At 51.2% G+C, this 24,854-nt stretch overlaps 1 protein-coding gene across 1 annotated transcript; it reads right to left on the bottom strand.

Annotated features, from left to right (window-relative positions):
- Positions 1-653: 653 nt before the first annotated feature.
- Positions 654-24,253, bottom strand: LOC128306514 (low-density lipoprotein receptor-related protein 2). Its single transcript, XM_053044046.1, has 15 exons — positions 24,094-24,253; positions 17,476-17,619; positions 17,272-17,403; positions 16,448-16,720; positions 16,122-16,376; positions 13,760-16,051; positions 7,566-13,426; positions 6,963-7,369; positions 5,376-6,883; positions 4,811-5,123; positions 2,967-4,735; positions 2,730-2,891; positions 2,387-2,654; positions 1,907-2,181; positions 654-1,825 (listed from the first exon to the last, which is right to left on the bottom strand). Exons 1-15 carry the CDS (start codon positions 24,251-24,253, stop codon positions 1,596-1,598), a joined length of 14,049 nt encoding a protein of 4,682 aa, XP_052900006.1. The 3' UTR covers positions 654-1,595.
- Positions 24,254-24,854: the final 601 nt, after the last annotated feature.

Genomic DNA, 24,854 nt, shown 5'->3' with positions numbered 1-24,854 from the left:
AAAATAATTCAAATTAGAGCATCTTTTTTTCGCTTCATAAAATCAAGAACTCGCGTTCAGGTGTATTAACCCTTCAATGCTCATAAAACCATGCAATAGCAATTACAACAGCCTGCAATATTTATTTTCGAAGTACAAAAACAAATGTTACATAACTTTGAAGACCCGCATATTATTCTTTTACGTTTATTTACTTTAATGCTTTCCCAAACTCTCCCCTTTCGCTTATTTTTGCCATACATTTTTTTCAAATTTTCCTTCTTTACCACCATCTTCCCATGCACTTAGAAATCCGTAAATTAAATTCGGAGAGTATATTTTTGGAAAGATTTTTTAATGTGTGTTTATTGTCAAACAACGATGAAATTGGTCGTTTTTCTTTTTTGTTTAGTACGATTCGGAGAAATTTAAAACCTTTTCATTACGATTTCATCTTACTGGTTTCATACATTCCGGTATATGACTCTAATAAGGCACCTCTTATTCGATGCCAATCCGTTTCCGTCCCACTGTTGCCAATCGCTCCCCCACCCTCCTCTCTTATACTCCCAACCCTGCTCCAAGGACACCTCAGGAAGGGGGGCTTTGCCATCAGTTAGGTCAGCACATCGATCAGTAAATATCATCGTAAGATTACATTAGAACAACAATACTCAAGATAAAATAACATCTTATTTGCTTCGCGCATCCCGACCCACTAATACATCATTACACCGTTCTGCTTTTTTGTCTTTCTTTTTTTTTTTAATACCGCATCCGCTCCGCAGGAACGCAAGACTTGTGCTGTGACTTTTGCACCGGTTTGGCGATGTGTGTTTATGTGTATATTTGCTGTGTAAGTGTGTATTTGTAGTTTGTATGTGCACGCTCTGCAACAAAATGGTTGCGCAAGCAGATCGGAGCAAACTGCACTGCATTCTACAGCGACTTCCATATGTAACACACAATCACTTGTTTAACTATATACAAAACTAGTAGTTGTAAACGTTGTCCTTCTTCTGTTTTCGTTTTGTTCAACTGTTGGACGTATCGTCTGTCTCTTGTTCCGTTTATCTTCTCACTTACTAACGGTTTGTATCCATTTGGATATATTCACCTCAAGTTACTTTAACTTGTTTTGCTCATTTTACAAATCTGCGCATGAGCTAAGTCCTTCCCGTTTCTTCTATCCAATTTTATTCTTCTCCCACTATCTCTCTCCCCTCTCTCTAGCCCACATCAATCTGAACCGTTTCTGTAGAAACCTTAACAAAAACTTAGGTTACGTTTATATAATGTATTGCTTATATCGTAGGCTTCTCATAAAAGAGGAACGTGTGTCGGGGCCATTTTTCCCCCAGCCCCCAGCCCACGCTGTTCCCCAAGGCTGCACGGCATGCACACCCGCATTGGCTGCACTGACCCTTTTACTTCACCGCATTTGATGTCCCTTCCCCCTTATATTGGTCTCCCAATCCTTGCTTGCGATTTGAGCTTGGCTCCTACAGCACATTTACAAACATTCATACACTCCCTTCCCTTTCAGCGAGAAGGAACGAGTTAGCCCCCACCCCTTACTCCCCTTTCGCGCATGCTTTTTATTAGCAGTCGCTGTCCTAGCATTCTGATTTATCTTCCTCGACCAGCAGCTGCGTATCCTTGCCCGTATCGTGCATCGAAGGGTTAAGCTCCTTGGGACGTAGATTCAGCTGGGGTGAGGTTTTGTGGGTGATGCTACTCGGGGCCAGTATGGCCGAGACGGGTTCAGTGAAGGGTCCGCTAGAGATGGATGAACCTTCCTTTCGGCCGTTCAGCTTGCCCACATCTGACGGCACTTCGTAGATGTCTGGTGAAGAGAGCAGCAAAAAAAGAATGATTAGGGCGTAAAGCTCTACCGACACTACAACGCAATGTCGAAATATCCTACCGGAGGGCATGTTGCTTGCTGGCATCGGATCGGATCCGGCCTGGACGGCGTCGTACATTGGATTGCTGAAGTCGGTGTTTTTGTTGTTGAGCGTATCGAGACTGTAGCCATCGAGCGGTGTGATGGCGGTGCCGGTTGCACTGGTCGCGGTACCACCGAGTCCACCCGATGCACCGGGCAGCCGTTGGGCGGATGGGAACTCGGACGAATTAAACTCAACGTTCGTGCCGGGACGGAACGAAACGCTTTGCGACGAGCTGAGGCTCGGTTTGCCACTGTGAATTGTAAGCGTGGGAGAGAGAGAACGTGAGAAATTAGTGTAAGTGATGGATTCTGGATAGAGTTGAGGTATATTTAATGTACTACATTAGCAGTAGAAAACTCTGCGCCTTTAGGAACTTTTGTAACTTTGAGGAACTTTCGGAAACTTGAGGAACCGTTCAGAACAATAAGAGTTTTGCAGAACTAGCGGAAACTTACAATGGTCGCTTCTTTACGATGACGAACAGCCCGATGGCAATGGCGATCAGCAGTACGATCAACAGCGGCACAAAGATGGCGGTCGTGCTGCTACCGGCGGCACCGAGAATCTTCTCACTGTACACCTCGCAGTGGATGCCAGAGAACTCTGGCAGACAGACGCACACCAGCTCACCGGTCGCCGAACCCTGTCCGGGGTCAGCCTCCTTACAGAGCCCTCCATTCTGGCACGGACAAACACGCGGTGCCGGTCGTGGTCGTTCAGCAGCTGCAGTACATGGAAAAGGATGTGAAGTTGCATAAGATTTGCATTGTACTTAAGTGTCTGGGCTGGTCTACTTACGTGCATCACAAATCACTTCAGCTGTACTGCGGTGTGATGTCGGGACGGTATTGTCCGGGCAGGAACAGCGACGTCCACCAGGGACCAGCAGACATAGGTGTGAGCAGGGGTTCCTGTAGCACGGATTGTTTAGCGTGGTGTTATAACGCAACTCATGATAGACTGTAAAACAATGGTAAAACAGACACACAATTGAGTAAGTTTGTCGTTCAACAACGATCAGGTAGAGTCACTCACCCTTGATGCTGGACGGATTGGCCAGGTTGCGCTGAACCGTCACTTGGACGCCTCGTCCAAACTTGTCCTGCCGCAGAAGCTCCCCAGTGTCGCGAGTCACCCAGTATAGGTTCGATTCGAAGACATCCAGCGAGACGGGATGCTTCAGCAAGTCACCCTTCAACACGGTACGGCGCATCGTACCGTCCTTCTTCATCACCTCGATCGTGTTCAGCTTGGTGTCGACCCAATAGACGGCATGATCTTGCGAGTAGTCGATGGTTAAACCAGCCGGATGTCGGATCGTTTCGGTAATGATGGGCCGGCGTTTCGAACCATCCATCCAGGACACCTCGATCTTCGGTGCGGTACCGGCATCCGCCCAATACATGCGTCCCAGCTGCGGATCGACGGCTATTGCCGTAGGTACCTCCAGCCCGGCTTGCACCAGCGCCCTCCTGTATCGACCATCCGTTTTCGCTACCATAATGCGACCGCGAGGCTTCGATCCGGTACGGTCCGTTTCCGCCCAGTACAGATTGTCCGCCACCCAGTCCACGGCCAGTGCGGTCGGTTTCGTGCCACCCTTCATGTTGAGATCCTGCGCGAAACCCACCTTCGCATCACCGTTCATGGCGTTCACCATGTACGAACGCTTAATCGTTTTGTCGTAGCTGTCCGTCCAGAAGATCATCTGCGATTCGGGATTGTAGTCGAGCGCCTCGATGCGCTTTTCGCCCGCAATCACATCAAACTGCCGGTTTTGGGCCGTATCGTACGCTCGGATTTCCGGTCCGCCTGACAGCACCAGCAACGGTTCGCCCTTTACCGCCTTGCACACGCCCGACACACGATCCGACAGTCGGAAACCTTCGCGGCAGGTACACTCGTACGTACCGTTTAAGTTCGTGCAGAGATGCGAACACCCGTGCGTACCCGTCTCACATTCGTCAATGTCCGTGCAACGCTTTTTATTCTCCGCATCGATAATGAAACCGGCGTAACACGCGCAAATGTATCCACCGTCCGTCAGATTCACGCAGTGATGCTCACATCCACCCTTCGTCAGTGCCGAACAGCTGGCCGTCCTGTGGCAGCCCAGCTCGTCCGAACCGTCACCACAATCGTCCGCGTAGTCGCATATCTGGGCGCGATCGATGCACTTCCTATTCGCGCACTGGTACTGCGTGTACAGATCGCACGGCTTCTGCCTTGCCGCACACAGCGTCATATTGTTCTCGTCCGAGCCGTCCCCACAGTTGTCGACACCGTCACAGATTTGATAACGGGCAACGCACCGATGGTTGGCACACTGGAATCGGCGCAACGTGTCACAGTTGAAGTTGGTGCAGACGGAGGCCGCCTCGTCCGAGTTGTCGCCACAATCGTCCGTACCGTCGCACAAGTCCGACGGCAACACGCACAGGTTGTTCGCACACTGGAAGCGTGACTCCGGACAGTAGCGACCACCGGGGAACCTTGGAGGACATCCGATCTCATCCGACATATCCCGACAATCTCGATCTCCGTCGCACCGGAAGTATGCCGCAATGCAGTGCCCCGACGTACACTGGAACGTGCCATTCTTGCATTGGAAGCCTTCGCACCCATACTCGTCCGAGTTATCGCCGCAGTCGTCTTCGTGGTCGCAACGCCACCGGCTCGAGATACACTTGCCATTGTCGCAACGGAACTCCGATTCGGAACATTCGCGGTATTTGCCCTTACATTGCGCTTCGCTTTCGTCACTACCATCGCCGCAATCATCCGCAAAGTCACACATCCATTGTCTAAAAAAAAAGGCAGACCAAACGGTAAGTACACGAGAGATAATGTACGATGTAGATGCCAACACACTAACATACCTCGGAATACAACGGTTATTGTTGCACTTGAAGTCGGTGTCCAGATTGCACTGTGGACAATTCTCCGGCAGCTCATCGCTCTTATCCCGACAGTCATCCTTACCATCGCAGAACAACCATTTCGGTATGCAACGGTAGTTGGACTGACCCGGACAGCGGGACCAGCCTGTGGTGCAGTTACGCTGCCGGCACATGTACGCTGGTTCGTCCGAATCGTCGCCACAGTCGTTGTCAAAGTCACACATCCACAGTTTCGGAATGCAGCGCCCATTCTTGCAGCTAAACTCGGTCTCGGGGTCACACACGCGCTTGTCTGTATGGGAATAAGAGAGTTAGCATTGATGCTTCAGATTCCAACAAAGTCCGACAACGAAGCGATAACAAAGTCCGTCATGTCCATATACTTCTTCACTGTTGAGTAATTTTTCACTACTGATTGATTAATGAAACCTCCAGGAAGAATGAATGTTTAGATAACTACCAGGTGATTAGGAAACTCTTATACAAATCTCCAAAGTCCAAAGTCATTTCTTTGCATTCATTAGTCCTTAATTATTCTACTTACGACATATCTCCGGATCCTCATCACTGCCGTCCTTACAGTCCGCATCACCATCACACTTCCAGCTGTCCAGTATACAACGTCCGCTGGACTTACACTTGAAGTCTGACACCGGACACGGTAGATCGCAGTTCTGCTCGTCCGTACCATCTCCACAGTCATCCGTACCGTCGCAGATCGTTGTTGAGGGCGTACAGTTCCCGTTGCCACACTGGAACGTCCCTGCACGGCAGTGACGGGCCGGGCAACTCTTCGGTTCATCCGACCGATCCTTACAGTCCGGTTCACCGTCACATTTCCAGAACCACGGTATGCACTTCTCATCGTCCCCACCGCAACGATGCTGCCCACTGGTACAGTTGGCAATGCAGGTCTTTTGGTCCCGCGCCAGATAGAACTGGTTCGGACATCCGCACCGATAGCTGGGGGCACCCTCCTCCAGGTAACCCTCCACGTTCAGGTAGCTCGATTCAAGCGGTGGCGCCAACAGGCAGAGATGCGAGCAGCCCCCATTGGTCGTGCCGCACGGGTTCGTGTAGTTAATCTGCCGCAGCGGGTGACTGATGTGGACATCGTATGGACGGTGCGTGGTATTCCGCACCACCGTATAGTTCGCACCGGTGAATTTGTTCGCCCGCAGGATCGCCTTCAGGTTCCAATCGGTCCAGTACAGATGATCGTCGAAGATGGAGAGTGCGAAGACGTGTGGTACGCGCGCACCCGACAGCACAACGTGCCGGTGACGACCCTCGAGATCAGCGAACGCAATATAGTCCAGATGTGCATCGGCCCAGTAGATGCGGTCCGTGAAGTAGTCGATTGTTAAAGCATTCGGCCAGGCAATGTCGTTTTCCCACGTTAGAATGCGTGTAAAGTTCGACCCATCCATGCCCATCTTCGCGATGTACGCCTGCAGATGCCAGGACGTGAAGTACAGATACCCAATACCCGGATGTACGACGATCGCTCGTGGATCCACCACGCCTGAACGCAGCGTCTTGCGACGCGTACCGTCCAGCTCTGCCACGTCCAGATTCTTCGAATGGCGATCCAACCAGTACAACTTCCGTCCGATCCAATCGATCGCGATGCCCTCCAGTCCGTGCGAGTCGTGCTTGATCACCGGTGTTTTTTCGATGCGCACGCCATCCTCCACCAGTGAGCCGAAGTTGGACTTGAAGATCGTCTTTGCCGTCACGTCGCAGAAGTACATCTCCTGCTCCTGCATGTCGAAATCAATCGCCACCACATTCATGAGGTCTTGATGGATCAGATTGTACTGCCGGCCATCGGTGGACATGTTGCGCACGTAGTACTTGTTGCTAAAGATCAACCACGGTTCCGTGTTGTCCTTACGCTTGCACGTATGCTCATCATTTTGCCGCTCGTAATAGCGCTCGTCACACTTGCAATAGTAACCACCGGGTGTGTTGGAACAGTCCTGCGAACAGACACCGGGTGTCTCAATACACTCGTCAATGTCTGCACACGCCTTACCGTCCTCCAGCAATCTGTTAAAGAAAAAATAAGAGTTGATCGGTCATTTAATGTTCTACCCGAAGCTTAAGGGTGTCCAAAATGGCCACTCACTTATAGCCCTGGTTGCAGTCGCAGTAATAACTGGTAAGCGTATCGACACACTTGTGACCGCACCGATGTATCTCCACCTTGGCACACTCGTCTACGTTGCAGTGCAGCGGCTCGTCCGATTCATCCGTACAGTCTGGCACCTTGTTGCACACCAGCTGGTAGTCGATGCACTGCCCATTGTTGCAGGTAAACTTGCCCTCAGCGCACGTACTGTTCTCCTTCTTGCAGCCGACCTCGTCCGAATGGTCGCCACAGTCATCCTCACCATCGCAGCGATATTGGTTCCTGATGCATTTGAAATTCTGGCAGGTGAATTCTTGCGGTGTGCACGTCTTGTACTGGCTGTTGCAATTCTTGCCCTCGTCCGAACCATCCCCACAATCGTTGTCGTGATCACAAACCCAGCCCTGGGAGTAAGAAGAAACAAAACACCTCATTTAAAATCACTAAACTATTCTTCACCGTAGTACGGAAAAAGCCTTCTTAAGAAATAGAGATCTTCAAAGAGATTCTCACGGAGGACCTAGATCTCAGATTCACTAGGAATTGCATAACTCCTTCAGAGTTTATTCATTTTAATGACTTGTTACTCCCATCACTCACCTGATTGATGCAGCGACCGTTGGCACAGGTAAACATATCGTCACCACACGGTTGCGGCGATGGACAGTGCTGTAGGGTTGTGTTCTCGTCCGCCCCATCCACACAGTCCGGATCACCGTCACAGATCCATTTCTTCGGTATGCACTGAGCTCGCGCCCAAGCCTTATTCTCGTGGCAGGTGAACTCCGTGTCTTCGTCACACTTCCGATCGTTACACTGATGCCGGTTGTCCTCGTCCGAGTTGTCCAGACAGTCGTTGTCGCCGTCGCAGATGTAGATGCGAGGTATGCAGTTGCCGTTATCGCACGTGAACAGATCTCCGAAACAGGTGCGACCCTCCGATTTGCAGTACTCCGGTGGTTCGTCCGCACCGTCTCCACAGTCGTCGTCACCGTCGCAGTACCAAGTGGCCGGTATGCAGCGATGGTTCGGGCACCGGAAGCTATTCTGCGGGCAGGTGCGTTGCGCACAGTACAGCGAATTTTCATCCGAGTTGTCACCGCAGTCATTGTCACCATCGCACAGCCAGTAAGGTTCCACGCAGATGTTCGTCTTTTCGCACTTCATATGGTTCAGCGCGCAGGTGGTGTTGGTTGGGCATCGTTCGTGCGTCTCGTCCGACGTTGCATTGTCCTTGCAGTCGTTCACACCATTGCAGACCTGAGCCTGCGGTATACACCGCCCATTCGCGCACGTAAACTCCCCGTCCACGCACGGCGGGTACGAACAACCTTCCTCATCCGACCCATCCTTACAGTCGTTCTCGTGGTCGCACTTCCACGACTTGAAAATGCAGCGGCCGTTCGCACACCGGAACTCATTCGGTGCGCACGAATGGAACGCACAGTAGTTGACGTCTTCGTCGGAGCTGTCCCCACAGTCATCATCGCCATCGCACGACCACATGCGCGAGATGCACTTACCGTTCTGGCAGTAGAACTTGCTCGCGTCGCACGTATGGTTCTTGGGCGCACACATACGTCCCTCGTTGACCGGTTTAGTCGCGTCGTCACACTTGCACTCCGGCTTACCGTTTGCTCCCGGGTGGCAACTCTGCGCACAGCCACCATTATTCTGTAGGCATGGATTTGCCTGACACTGTTGGCGAGTCGCACTGTAAATGTGGATGTCACGGGGCGAATCCTCCAGACGTTTCACCATCTCATGCACACCGGCACCGGTATGTTTCTCCGCACGGTACACGCCTCGCAGCTGCAGATCCGTCCAGTAGATGTAGTTCCGGAACACGGTGATTGCGAACGGGTAAATAGTGGCCGAGATGAGTACCTCTCGATTTCGTCCATCCAACTGCGAACGCTCAATCTTTTCCCGCACCGCATCCGTCCAGTAAAGCATCCTTTCCTCGTAATCAATTGCCAGCCCGGACGGTTGCGATAGGTCCCGATCGATTATGGCCCGTTTCAGTGATCCCGCCATTGTCGTGCGGAAGATCTTGCCGGACGTACCGAAGCGACCCCAATCGGTGAAATACAGCGTGCCGTTGCAGGGATCCAGCACGATAGCGCGAGGTCGTTCGACACGCGCAATCATCACCAGCTCCGTACCGTCTGTGTTCATCGCGTAGATCGAATTGTTCGAGCTGTCCGTCCAGTAAATCTTGCGCTGCGTCCAATCATACGCAATTCCCTCTGGGTTGATGCCTCGCGTGATAACAGGCGTTATGGCCGTCGCGTCCGGTTTATCCCCGCGCAGCCAAGCAATCTTCGACCATGGACGAATCTGAGTGAAGAACAGCTTGTTGTCCGCATAATCAAAGTCCAGTCCGACTACGTTCGTTAGGTTAACCACCGGTGCGAACGGTACGTTCGTCGATGCCGGATCTAGATCGATTGCTCGAATTTCCGTACGCGTCGCAAAGATGATGTACTCGTCGGTTAGCTCACAGTGTCGCCCATCTGCGGCCAATCGCCCAACAGCGCAATCACATCGGAAACTTGGCTTCTGGTTGTAGTCAGGTGGCAGTGCGAAACAGAGCTGGTCGCATCCGCCATTACCCAACCTCAGACACGGATTAGCGTCATCCATTGGCTGACTGTTGATGTCGTAGATCGTGATATCACGCAACTTGGGCAGATTGGTGCGGAGTCGCTCTGGCCGCGTATTGTTACCCGGGAACTTTGACGCACGGAACACGCTCGCCAGATTACGGTCCACCCAGTAAACGTCGGTAAGGAAGACGGCCAGTGCCATCGGGTTGGCAAGGTTCCGACGGATAACCTGACGGTGACCCCCACTGTACGACACCTTCTGTATCATGTCCAGCTTTGAATCCACCCAGTAGACATCGTGCGTGAGCATATCAACGGTAAGATCCCGTGGGTTCGAAATGCCCGACGTCACCACCGGTGTCCAGTTCGATCCGTCCAGGTAACACTTCCCGATTCTCGGATACTGCCCATAATCGATCCAGTAGAGCAGTCTCTTGATCGGATTGACTGCGAGTTCGCGCGGTGCGTCGTTCGTTGTCTTCACCAACACCTTCCGATGCGTTCCGTCCAACCAAGCCACTTCTACGTAATTCTCGTGCGGGAACACGTTCGTGAAGTACATATTGCCCGCTACCCAATCGATGGCGATTCCTCGAATTCCGTTACTACCAATACCTTCCCGTATAATGTGCTGCAGCTCGGTACCGTTCGGTCGCACCCGGAAGATACCATTCCAGTGACCTCGGTTGTACTCCACCCAGTAAATCCACGATTCCCGATACAGTACGTCCACGTGCAGGATGTGATGTCCCGGGCCGGAGATTGGTACCATTGCTTCGGTACTGTCCCGCAGACTGAAACCTCGCGTCACATCCAGCTGCGACACGACGGCGAACGTTTTGTACGGCGTGCAGGCAACCTCGTTCTCCTTCTTATATCCGACACCACAAGCACAAACTCGTGAAGAACCTGTGTGCGGGATGCACAGATGTTCACATCCACCATTATTCATCATGCAGGGATGTTGAAGGGACGAACGTTTCCTGTATATCACCATCTGCCGCAGGTCAGGTTCGTTGTCTAGGATCAGCTTTGCATTATCTCCATTCGGCAGATCAACGCGGGCAAGCTTTTCATATGTCGGATCGAGGAAGTACAGGCGCGACTCGAGCACTGCTAGTGCGCGGGGTTTGGAGATTGCGTTCTCCTCGCTCAGAATCGTCCGCTGCCCTGTACCGTCGTAGTCGATCGAGAGGACTGCCGGTGGCAGACGGGTGCTGTAGTACACGCGTCGCTTTTCCGCATCGACCGTAATCGATTCGGGGAACTGGACCGTGTCGTCGAGCACGCGCGGATCCGACCCATCCATTCCGGCGGATGCGACCTTCGTCAGAACGCCGAATCCACCCTCGTCTATCCAGAACAGCCGACCGTCGGCGGGATCTAGTGCGAGCTGCTTCGGTTTCGCCACCGACGTACGGTTACCGTCGTTTGCCAGCACGACCGTACGATACCGCACCTTCCCATCGACGCTGATTGCCTCAATGTTGGACGCTAGCCGGTTGCCCACGTACAGGTTGCGTCCGATCCAGTCGAAGGCGATGGTGTACGCTGCACCGACCAGCCCAGCGTCGGGACCGAGGAATTCCGTTCTATTTCCACCTCCATACGGTGTCTCGTAGATCGTGCAGTTCTCGTCGTCCGATTCGTCCCGTCCCTGCACCCAGTACACCATCTCGCCCTTGCGATCGTAGTCCAAGCTGATACCACCCTCGATACCAACCACCGGCATCAGGCCGCTCGATCGTGCATCGCCACCATTAAACGGTACATCCACAATCTGGTTGCCCTTCAGCAACATGATGAAGGCGTTCTCCTCCTCGGTACAGCGACCCTCGGAGAGTAGCTTATATCCCGGACGACACTTGCAGGTGTATCCGGCCGGATCGGATGGACTCAGCAGGCAAAGGTGCTGACAGGACGCCTTCTTACAAGGACTCTCGTACTGTGGCTGCAAAGATGGATGATTCACGTGCACCGAGAGTGGCTGAGAGATGAGATGACTGACGACTGTCTGGTTCGTTCCCAGGTACTTATGCGCTGACAGTACCCGATTCAGCTGCCTGTCCGTCCAGTACAGCGTGTCCTCAAACAGTGACAGTGAGTGTGCGTGCAGCAGATAGTGACTGGCTGCAAGTACCTGCTGTCGTCCGGTACCGTTGTAGTAGCAGAAGTCGATAAAATCGAGCTTGGAGTCGGCAAAGTACACGCGCTGGGTGGCGACATCTAGCGTTAATCCGTTCGGCCAATATATCTTCGTGCTGATGATCGTCTCACGCATCGTACCGTCCATGCCGATACGTTCGATGCGTGGGTTCTCGCCCCAATCCGTCCAGAACAGCCATTTCGCGCTCGGGCTCGGATCGAGACACATGCCACGTGGTTGGGTGATATTTTCTCGCACCAGCACTAACCGGTTCGAACCATTTTCATGGGCAACTTCGATCGTATTGAGCTTACTGTCGAGCCAGTAAAGGTTCTGTCCGATCCAATCGTACGCCAGCCCTTCCACCAGATCCAATCCGGTGGAGATGATCTCCTGCGGCTCGAGTCCCCGATCCAGACGTGAAATCTTCTTCAGCTTCATGTCACTCCAGAAGATGGTGCCAGTGTTCATGTTCGATGCGGTCGCCACCACGTTCTCCACGATGATCGGTACCCGTTCGAGACCCTGCTCCTTCAGGTCGGCGACCAGTATGGAGTGACGGTTCGAGATAATCAGGAATGCAGCGGAATGATTGACCGCCTTGCAGGTGTGCTTGTTCGGTTCCAGCACGTACCCATCGACGCACGAGCAGAAGTACGAACCCTTCGTGTTGGTGCAACGCTGCGAACATACTCCGGGCGGATCGCACTCGTTCAGGTCCTTGCAAGTGAAGTTGTTCGGTGCGAGCTCTTCGCCCGGCGGACAGATGCAGAGCGCACCGAGTGGCGTCTTCTGGCAACCGTTCGAGCAGAGTCCCGTCTGGTGCTGACACTGGGCCAGATCACACCCAAGCCCTTCGTCTGCACCGTTCGGACAGTCTGGCACATCGTCACACACGGACGTCATGTTGACGCAACGTCCCGTCACGCCCGGACAAGCCCACTGACCGTGCGGACAGCGCTGCGGCGGCGACACACAAGCATGCTCCACACTCTCGTCCGACCCATCGCCACAATCGTCCTTCCCGTCGCAGATGTACGCCTTGAACACGCACTTTGCATTCGCACACTTGTAGTACCAGTTCGGGCAGGTGATCTTGCTGCAATCCTCCTCATCCGAATGATCGTCACAATCGTTCGAACCGTCGCAGTGCCACGCGATCGGGATGCAAACGCCCGACGACCGGCAGCGGAAGTGCTTCTCCAGATTGCACTGGTTCGGTTCCATCGTCGGGCAGCCGAGCTCATCGCTGCCGTCATTGCAGTCCGGTATGCCGTCGCACTTGTACGGTTCCTCCACACACTGGCGCAGATCCGAACACTTGAACTGGTTCGCCAGGCACGTGATCGGTGGGCAGTCCTTCTCGTCCTGCTTGTCGAAGCAATCGTCATCGCCATCGCACACCCAGCTCTGCGGTATACAATGTCCCGTCCTTGGACACGTAAACTGGAAGTAGGCGCACGTTTTCTCCGCACAGAACGGACCCTCGTCCGAACCGTCTCCGCAGTCGTTCTCGCTGTCACACTTCCAGATGTTCGGGATGCAGCGACCATTTTCGCACGCAAACTGCGACGCGGCACACGTCACATTGCCACACTCGAATTCGTCCGAATGGTCCCCGCAGTCGTTCTCCTGGTCGCACCGGAAGTTGAGCGGGATGCACCGTCCAGATTTACACTGGAACTCGTTCGCACCGCATGTGGGTTCTGAGTAAAACAATAAAAGAAAATAGAAAAGTAAAAGTTTAATCGCACATAAACTCGAAAAATGGTTTGACTAGTGTCAGTGCTTAAGATGCACTATGCTAGTTTAGAACAATAGCTCCAAAGCTCCAATCCTTCAAGTTTTTCATTTTGCAATCTGATCAAAAATCTTACGTACGATGACAGGAAATTGTCAAGAATTAAGAGAGAAAATATCGATTTTTTTCTAGTTCCAACGGTGCGGTTTCCACGTGGTCCGAAGATCTGCCAGTTACATTAAACTATATCCTCAAAAATGATCTTTTTTGTTTGCAAAGTTAAAACAGTTGTACTTACTGGTGCAGTTCTGTTCCTCGTCCGAGTTGTCCAGGCAGTCGTCGTCACCGTCACAGATCCAAGATTTCGGTATGCAGCGCTGATTGTTACAGGTAAAGTCCCACGTGTTCGGGCACGCCTGTACCGGTGGTTCCGCATTCGGGTCGGACAGACAGCTACGCCCATCGTCCCCGAGCCGCTCGCCGTACGGACAGCCGCACTTCACCACCAGTCGGCTAGCGGCCGGCGATTCTTCCGTTTCGTTGCGTGGCAGCGCGAAGCACAGCTTCTCACAGCCGCCATTGTTGACGCCGCACGGTTGGGTCGGGTCGATACTTTGCACGCTGTGGCTGTACACCTTCACGCCGTACAGTCGGTTCGTTTGCGGTTCCCGCACCATAATCTCCTCCTGCTCACCGTTCAGCTTGTTCAACCGTACGATCGCATCGAGCCGCCAGTCGGTGATGTACATCCACTCCTCGTGTATGACGATCGAGAACGGGTGGCGGATCAGGCGGGAGTTTACCGTCCGCACATCCGTGCCGTCCAGGTTCGAGTGCTGCACGTGATCGAGCAACGCATCGCACCAGTAGACGCGATCCTCGCGGAAATCTATCGACAACCCGTTCGGCCAGCCAAGGGTGAGATTGCGGAACACGATCAGCCCACTGCCGTCCGCATTCGCGCGGCTAATGTTGGCCGGCCGGTCCCACTCGGAGAAGTAGATGTAGCCCCGGTTCGGATGGACGACGATTGCGCGCGGACGCTTCAGATTTTTGAGCAGCGTCCGCCGGTAGCTGGTGTTGCGGGTCGACAGCACGTTCAGCGTGCCCTTGCGGCTGTCGATGTAGTACAGGTTCTTCGACACCCAGTCCACCGCCAGCCCCTCGACGCCTTCGTTCTGGGACGCGAGCACAATCTCACGTCCGGTGCCGTTTCGGTGCACCCGGTAGATAACGTCCTGCAGCACGTCCGAGTAGTAGATGTGTTCGTCCACCGCATCGAAGTCGAGCCCGACGAAGCGCGCCCGGCGCGAAACCACCGGCAGAATCGCATCGCTGAAGCCCTCAATGACCGGATCGAGCACCTTGCCCTTGATGAAGCGTTGCTGCGAGTACATCAGAAACTGGCGCACCAGGTGACAGTTCATGAGGTCCTTGGACAGCTGCCAACCGGTGTGGCACGCGCACCGATACCCGAGCCCGGACGGTGCCCCCTGCACGGCCGTCACGACGCACATCTGGGAGCAGCCACCGTTGTTGCTGCCGCACGGGTTCGACACCTTCGGCTGCGTGAGCGGATGGACCGCAATGAGGGCGCGCGGTTCCCGGATGTCCTTCGCCTTGAAGATCGACTGTATGCTGGTGGTGCCCTCGAACCGGTCCACCGACATGATGCCCTGCTTGGTCGCGTCCGACCAGAACACCCGATTCTCGAACAGCGCCAACCGGGACGGGCTCGGTACCTGCTGGCCGCGCAGTATCATGACGCGCCGTTCGCCCTCGTAGCTGACCGATTCGATGTAGTCGAGCAGCGAGTCGCACCAGAACACGCGCCGGGCGATCACATCCACCGCCACACCGGACGCCTTATAGGCGGCCTCCGACACGATCGATTTCGCGTGCGTACCGTCCATGTGGGCGCGCAGCACATGGCTACCGTCCGCCACGAACATCAGGCCGGCCGTTGGGTCGAGGGCCAGATCGGCCGGGCTGGTCAGGTTCGAACCGAGCACGACCGCATGCCAGCGTCCGTCCAGCTCGAACACATCCACCTTCTGGCCAACCAGATCCGCCACGTACAGCTTGTCGCCTACCCAGTCGATAGCGATCGCGACCGGTGCCCACGTACCGGGGAGCGAAAAATCATGCCCACCGAATCCACCATCCACCAGCACCTGGGACTGCACCTTGCGCGTCTTGATGTCGGACCAGTACAGGAGATTCTTCGCGTAATGGTAGGACAGCCCGCTCGCGCCCGTTGCGTTCGCGATGATGCGCGGATCCTGCCCGTGCGCACTCATGCGCAATATCGCACGGTCGTAGGCGAAGAACAGCTCCAGGCTGGAAGCGGTCGGTGCCACACACCGGGTCTTCTCCATCAGCGTGTAACCTGCGGCGCACGCGCACGAGAACGATCCGTCCGTATTGGTGCAGAGCTGATCGCAGTGGCCCCACACCGTACACTCGTCCAGATCGGCGCATGTACGATTGTCCGGGGACAGTGTACGTCCCACCGGGCAGTAACAAATACCACCCGTCAACGATGGGCCACACTTGTGCTCGCAGCCCAATGCCGGACATGATGTTGTCGCTGTACGAATCAAAGCGGAAATTAATTATCCAACTTCAAAACCTAATATTTCTCAGGAAATAACACTTACAGCAAGCCGTCTCCTCATCTGTTCCATCCTCACAGTCCCGTTTACCATCGCACAGCTTCGACTTTAGGATGCACTTGGCCACCCCATTGTGGCCACCTCTCGGGCACAGGAACTTGTTTTCCGGGCAGGGGACCGCTGTACAGTTCGCCTCATCACTCTCGTCCGGACAGTCGTGGTAGCCGTCGCAGTGAAACGTCGCCGGTATGCAAAGCGCATTCGCGCACCGAAACTGACCACCGTGGCATGGCGGAAAATCTGCAACAGAGGCAAATTGGGGTTTCAGAGTATTCGAACCGTGAAGTTGGAGGATGGCGTGATAAACTTACTGCATCCCACTTCGTCCGAGTTATCACCACAATCATTCTTGTGGTTGCACTTGAGGGCCGTATCGATGCACCGCACACCATTCGCACAGCGGAACTGATCGAGTCGGCAGGCCGTCCCGGTACATCCTTCTTCGTCCTTGCCCGTCCGACAGTCCAGGTAGCCGTCGCAGCGCTTCTCCTTCGGCACACAGATCTCAGCAACGCGCCCATTCAACGACACGCCCAGTGAGGGTGCACCGCAACGGATATCGTCCGGTTGGCACTTACGATACGCTGGTGCGCAATAGAAGATTAGATAGATTAGCAATCAATATAAAAGTTCGTGATGTCCATTAGACATTAGACATTAGACGCTGAGGAATAAATAGGCAGGAGGAGTACTCTAGCATCAAGAAGATGTTGGGTGTGTGCAACAACATCACCTCTTCAAGAGAGATGAGATCCGTACGCGAATACCTTGTAGATATTCAAACCATACTTCAGATCTGTGCAATCTATCTAGCTCCTGAGTTCTAGGCACTCATGTTTTAACAGCTTTCACCCAAGGTACGAGGGGAGCAGTATACGTGATATATATAGCTAGCAAGCTGCTGCTGTTGCTCAACCACTGTTTGCCTACAATCGTGCAGCTCACATATCTTTCCCGTGTCGTCACAGAGATATATGGAGTCTGCTACGAATCGGTTGCATTGGCGTCATAGCTTGCTGGGACTGGTGGTCGCTACATCCCAGAGGAAATATCACGTATACAGCACACGCCGATCGTGCCTGAATGCTGACCTCATTCGTCTCCTGCGCTACACCGGCACCGAACAGATACTTACTGCAGTCAGACTCGTCCGTACCGTCGACACAGTCGATCGTCATGTCGCACTTGTAGTGCGGTGGAATGCAGTACGTCTTGTTAAACACGTACTGACCGCAGCTGATCTGTCCCGGCTCACATTCGGGCGGTGCTGGAAGTGTAAGTAACAGGGGTAAGTCGTGTAAGATCAAATCACAAATCGTTTCACATACGGCAAACTTACGACAATGATTCAGCTCGTCCTCGCCTTTATCGCAGTCCTTCTGATAGTTGCAGACCGACGTCTGCGGTATACACTTTCCCTCGGGGCACTTGAACGTTCCGAACGGACATGGCACGTCTGTTTCATTACTAAATATACTGCCACCTGCAAAAAAAAAACAAAACAGAGCGTATTGGATGAGTAGATTGGATTAATTATAGCATGACGGTTTCATTTTTATAACTTTGATATAATAGATCCACTACAGCGAAGTAGGTTATGGTATGGAAACAACAAAACGCAAATCATGCTGGAAGATATACAGAGAGTCTCCAAGATACACTGCTATATGCCGGGACAGTGGAGATTCGCTGTCTAATATGGGTGCTATATCGTTTCGACTTCTATGTTTTGCTTGTGTTTCGAGTAAACGTGAAAAGCGCTAGCAGAACACTCTCCGTATATACTGCCGTCGGTCGGTAAATAAGCATTGATTGATGGTAGAAACAGCTGCTCCGCATCTTCCACCATCTTGCAGCTATTGTAAAGCCCGAATCCCGGAATAATGACAACGACCGAACGGTCATCCTGATGATGATAATGATGATGATGCTAATCTGGGTAATGCTATTGTTACAGATCGGTTGGTCGATAAAGTCCATCTCCACAGCCGTGTGTGTTAAACGATTTGTTCGCTCCCCCATCGCACCCCATCCCTCTGTCTACATTACATCTCCGGCCATCGCTGTCACTTTGGATCGTTGCTATTGTGCTTATTAGAACCTGCCGCTGCTATCATTACGTTTGGCATTGTTGGGATGATGGTAATCACTCGCATGCAAGGCATTCCTCGCACCGGCACTGCCGAGAGGTGCTTCCGAACCCGAACGGAACGTTCCGGAATGGACGCACCGGCCAGCAACATGGTGCAATGTCGTCCATTTGCATTCTACGTGACTTCCCGGCGTAAAAGTGAGCAGTAACCCATGCTGAAACGGACGAACACAACGCACTCGCACGATGCCCGGAGAATTATGCCTGAGAACCGAAAATCTGCTTATCCACCGCTTTATCAGAATCGCATTCCAATCCGCTGAAAACGGTAGTCATTCAAATAGTCTGGGAAATTCACAGACGTTAGATGATGGAACAAAAGCTGCGCGAAACGCACACTGAGTATAAGCGGGGGGATTTTTGGTTTCTAATGCGAGTTCAGCGAGTTTATTACCCGGACGTGATGCAATTTGACCATTAGGTGCCTCGAGAGCTGTGTTGCCATTAAAAAATCCAAGCGGTAAGATCATTCACCTTCCAAAACTGATGGTTGTTTTATTTTCGTCTAAATGCAAGTAATCGCCACCCTGTACTAATATACGCGAAGCAATATACAAAGTGTGCTGGGCTGTTAATCATTAACAAGCAGGATTAACCGCAAAACCAAGTCCCCGAACGACCAGCAAGGTTAAATCGATCAACACTTGTAACCTTGCACAACTGCAGCAATACCCCGCCGTACTCTGGACATCAACGGAGTACGTGCTTCATTGGTCGTTTACGATTTTACGAGTTTTTATGTGATTTAGACCTCCAATAAAGCTGAAATACTGTTAAGAGTTTTAGCCTCGTGTGCATCGGGAAGATAATGAGATGTTTTATTCTAATGTGCGCAGAATTGCACGTCAGTAACAAGGTGTTCTGTTTTGTGTGTGAGTGATGTCATTGCAACTAAGATTCGGGTTTTCCAAAGGGTTTGTTGAGGGTTTAGACATAGGGGATGTCTAAATCTTCAAATTTCCCAAGATTCTGATATTGTTTTGCTAAAGCTGCAACGAACCATACAAACTTGTACTTAACAACTTTTGCAAATGGCCGACAGGATTTACAGTAGGTTGGCGTCGGTTTGAGAATATTTATTTTATTTATTTTTCCATTATGACGGCCGAGGGCCGTATGATCGACATATTTTGCCGAAATTGCATGACTTTGGGCATTTCCTTCCAGTTATGAGCCTTATCCCGGGCTTGCTCGGTTGGAGTCGGTTTGAGAATATGTTTGAAACTAAAAGAAGGTGCACCGATGTGGGGAATATCTTCCCATCTTTTGTTGTTACAATACCTCTTAAGGGGCCATTGGATCCAGCAAGTGCGTCGTTATTAGGAGATTGACGTGAAAGTGATTTACACGCACACACGCATACACCCACTGTGAGCACATGTGTACGCTCGTCTTCTTCCCAAGTTGCGGGTAAAGTAGTTTATTCAATTGAAGCCAAACCAAATTTCCGGTATCGCCGCCACTTGTGCTTCGTTGCTTCCGTCTCCTTCTCGTCGGTAAAATCTGCGTTTCGTCACGCAACGGCGCTTTCGTGATGCGAAGGAAAATTATGCTCTTATGCAAGGGGTGGGAATGTCGGGGTTTCCCCCGCCCGGGCACCAGCTGGGATAGAATGTCAATCCGTGGTCGGTCCATCAAGCGACCCTGGGACGATACCAGTTAGTACACCATCGCGGCGTGGAGTGGTTTATTTTACCTCCATGTTTCTTCGCCTGTATCCGTCAGCCGGTCGGGACCGGCCATCTTTGTCGGTCAAACACCACGTAACAATAGAAAGTATTCATGTACGATTCGAACGCACACACGCTAGAAATTCTCAGTGCTGTGACGCGCGGGCGAAAAGAAAGCGGCGGTGGAATACGGTTTTGATAAAAGTAGAAATGAGAACAAGATGCTGTTTGCTTCTATTTGCATTTCCCGTCCATATCCATATCCATATTTCTAGCGTGAATGTTTATCATACCACCAGGCGGAACATGGCAACGTAAACATGGCGCAGTTTCTTCCCTGACAATGACAGGCAATGAGAAAAATCGCAAAACCAGCAAACAAACCGCCACATAATGTTTCGTTTAATAACAAACAAAAAACAAAACAAAATGGCAAAACAAAACCTTGTGTCCCTCACGTTACGAGATATGTGCTAAATATCACCTTCCCAGAAGGCAACATACTTGCTTATACCATCGGTAACGGGTTCAGGCCAGCTTACAAGTACAGGGGCACGAAAGAGCGGCAGGTTTCAGTTCCGGTGGCGCTCGTCAGAAGACGTTTGCTACTTTCTGCCGTTCATCTGCACCAGTTGCAAAGCGAAGGGAAAGCCCTCGGGCGATAGCTGGCAAACGAACGAGGCAGTAGGAAAAACTAGCCCGCGTGAGTGGAAAGATGAACTCGAAATGGAAAATGGCCGTATCGTAATAATAATGCGCCTGGCAAGCTTTTCTTCTTGCTGCTCCTTTGTTCCGCCTAGCTTAACCGGGCCCAATCATCCTTTTCCGGATTCCGTCGGCACACTATACCACTGCTTCCCTTTACCGCCGGATTAATTAAATTTTTATTCGAAGAGACACCCGACCATAGGGCTGTCTGAATGGGTTTTGTCTGTTACTACAATGATGGATGGCTTTTTGTACATGGAAAATGTCCTCTTTATCTGAGGTTGCCCAGCTGTGATTTATGTGTATTCTGTACAAGCCACCCTGAGGGTCGGTCCAGTTAAACTACGGAGGAAAGTAAAACCCCAATATTCTCTCCAAACTTAAAAACAATTTGGGGAAAAAAGGTATTCTAATAGATTCAACCAATTATACACATTCTTTATTTTCATTTAGTAATCAACTACTACCACCTATACACCTACTAACTACATTAATAAAGGAAGAGTCCATAGTGTCTTACAACGGAGGGCTTGGATCGAATCTCGTCTAAAATCGACCGTTTGGTGCATGGATAGACACTCTGTCTAACTCCCTCTCCCTTCTTCTCTTTTTGCATCTTACTTCTGTAAGTTGGCTCAGATTACTACGTGTGGATATAACCGAAACTCCACGAAGTTAGAACCGAATCTTTGAAAATTCATAGTGGCTCATAATAGAGATTCAGCGTCATCTTTACAGTGTCCTAAATCTCCGCTAAAGTACAATCATTTTCCATTCAATTTTAAAGATGCATGTAACTAAATCAAATTTCACCCAATTGATTCAGATTCCTCAATACTTTCAACTTCATACAGCGGTGTAAGCATCTCCTTTCCAATTAAAACTCGCAATCGCAATCACCTGAAGTTTAAAACTCCCCTGATACTTTATTGCCCTCAGGCGTTACAATACAATACCCTGCTGTCTTCTTCTTCGCAATCCTTGAGAATTATTTCCCACACACACACACACACACATACGCGGAAAAGCGAAGCAAAATAAATATGAACCATCCGTCTTTGGCCGCGAACCGAAAACCAGATCACAGCTCCGGAAGGGCGACGGACGAACTTAACCGCACGCGGACACGACATCGCGGTGGCCCAAAAGGGAGGCGAAAGTGAAAGTTTCACCCCTCGCACCCCACCTCTCCCATCTACAAAAAAGCCTTCTCTCTGTCATACACCGCACCGTAGGCACTCTTCCCGCACACGCGAACAGCGAACAGTTCAACCTCCTCGACCATCGCGGCGAAAAGGAAAGCGAAGAAGAAACCCGAAGAGGAAAACGAACAACCAAAACTGGTGCGGTTGGGGTGGCGGGTGCTGGTGGGATTTACTGGGAAAGGGTGGGAAACGGGGAGCATATGGAGGGCATCCGATTCGATTGCGATTTTGCTCGCTTTTACGATGTGCCGCACTTCCCTTTTCCGGTTTTCTCGAACCAATAAGCGCCTCGCGAAAAGATGGTTGTAAAAAAAAAAGGAAAAACATAAAAAGAAACGCGACTGAGGAACGCAGGAAGGAGGGGCGGTGTATGCCGTGGATTGATTAACTTCCTTCTTTATCATGGCGCTCCAAACCATCCGTTAGAGGCGGAAGGGGCGGAGGGAGTTTCTTGCTGTTCGAGAGCGCAAGTCGAGAAGGTTTTTCGGGGAGGAAAAGTTCAATCGCGTTGCGGCTCTAAAAACCGGTACATTTGTGGCGAAGAGGGAAAGGGGTGCAAGGAATGAAGAGAAGGAGAGAAACGGGGTCGAGAAAAGAGTGTGTGTGTGTGTGTGTGTGTGTGTATGTGTGAAGGTGTCGTTGGTGGTACCAAACCTTCATGAAAAACTCGCTCGCTCTTGTAACCTTTCTTTTTGCTTCATTTTGTTTTCTCCCTAGCTCCATTCACCAGCTCCAATATCACGATGCTCACCAGCAACGACCCTTTCACTCGGAGCTTCATGCTGGAGGAATTGAAGATGTGTGTTTCCTCATGTTTTGCACGAACAACCCCCTCACACCCGAACAACATTTCGACACACATCTTTATTTAGCGCTGCGGTTTGCAAGTGTTCGTGTGATTGAGTGAGGAGGGATGAGGAGGAAAAGAGTAAGGGGGGCGGGGGATGGGGGGCAGTATTGTACGCGTTCCTCTCCAGCAGACACTTTTCCCTTTCTCCTTCATTGCTTATCATTATCAGCATCATCGTCCGATTGGATTGGAATTTTCGATTTTGCCATTTGCCTTTGCTCGATATGGTGTTGATGTTGTTTATTTTTTTTTGTTTGTTACTTCCTCTACATTTTGCACATTTCATTAGCAATGTTTCTACTGCGTGCAGTCGTTATTGCACTGGAAATTCCATTTTTAGTGCATTTTATGTTTTCTATTATTCATTTTTTGTGAATTCTCTAATATTTACACGCTGTGCACTTTATAGGGGTGAGTTTCATATCTGTTTCATGTTTCAATTTCTAGCTAATCTTTCCCGGGAATGAAACTATCGACAAGAAATGAAACGGTTTCGAAACATTTCATCGGGTTGTGAAATATCAACCGATCAGACGATTTATAGCAGATACGAACTTCAGCGTCGAATGCGTGTTTGTCAAACTTCTCCATCTTGTTCCCATCGTCATCATCATCATCAGCATCATATTGTGGTCGTGCCCTTTTCTATCTGGCTCCGAAATGTCGAACGTTCAGCCAAGAGAAAATGGGGCTAAGATCTCATCCGATCTCATGTTCCCCCCCAGCCACCCAACCGTCTCACCCTTACTTTCGGAAACGTTCTCCCTCCCCGGATGTTTCCCCCACACCGCCCAAAACCCACTGACTGGTGGTGAAGGTGAAGCAAACAAAAGAGAAAACGCGGGACTAAAACTATCTTTCGGGCACGCTTTATACCCTCATCTATGGTATAGAAAGATGCGATGGAGCTATAATGGAAGAATAGACAATAAAAAGAATCCTTCCAGATTTCGAATTTCCATTTCCTGACAGATACGGAGATAGTAGTCCCCAACTGAACGATGCATCTCATGATTTGATGTGGATAAAGAGGTTAGTATCGTTTAGAAATTGATGTTTCGCAATTTGCTGCAATTCGTCACAAAGTGAAGATGGCTGCCAAAACACTCCAATGAATTAGATTTCAGCAGTAGCAACACCAGAGACGTAAACAAGTCTTGTTAATTTCGAGTTTCTATACATAAATGGCAGATATCTACGATTCGAAACTTTGTTTCAATACTTCCTTGGTTCTAGAAATCCTTCTAGAACGGCATCTCACGTATTCTAAGGAATTTGAGAACCTACAAATAACAACGCCCGTGGATAAGAAGCTTAGCTAGATTTCGTGTTGAAGTTCGACGACTATCTCCCCATTCTTTCGGTCACTTACCTATTCCTAATAATGACTCGGCGTGGATTGTACTGGTCAAGTAGACGAGTGCCACCAGCGGCAATATCACCCAGCTCGGTGTCCTCGAGACCCCACGGACCATCCTCCTCCACCTCGGCCGCCACCCTCCGCTGCCATCGTCCGGCGTTGACAGCTCCATGCAGCTGGTATTGCTGTCGTTGCTATATTACTGCTGCTGCCTGTTGCTACCGGTTCCGGTATTACTGCCTGTGCCCCTCGAATAAGCACCACCACGTCCTCGCTACCCCCTTTCGCTCGTTGTGGGAAGGCGAGACGGGCTGCTGTAGTCCTCCCAAACAGGTGGGCCGATTCCTACCGCTGCCGACCTGTTCCGTTCCACTGGTGGCAGGCGAGTACTACTACTATACTGCTACTACTGCTGCAACTGCTACACCGCACCACCAATCATACCTTCTCTTTGCGAGCGTCTCCCAGAGGGCCGCCGTTATGGAGTGTATCACCTTAACCTCAAATTTGCTTAGTATTCACTCTACTGTATTAACGATCGTCACTGTGTCACTCGGAATTCTTGCCCAAACTATACAACACCACACAAACAAATGCGCGCGCGCGCACATACACGGTCAGGGAGACACACTAGCATGCAAGTATTGCACTTTTACACATACACACTCACATACACACGCAAACTGTGTCAACAATAAACAATCACACCCGACACAGAGCGCTCCAAGTTACTAGTTGGGGTTGAAGGAATGGAAAGAAGAAGAAAACTAGAA

This window comes from Anopheles moucheti, chromosome X (assembly GCF_943734755.1).
Source record: "Anopheles moucheti chromosome X, idAnoMoucSN_F20_07, whole genome shotgun sequence".
NCBI lineage: Eukaryota > Metazoa > Arthropoda > Insecta > Diptera > Culicidae > Anopheles > Anopheles moucheti.
This window is presented reverse-complemented; position numbering and strand designations above follow the sequence as displayed.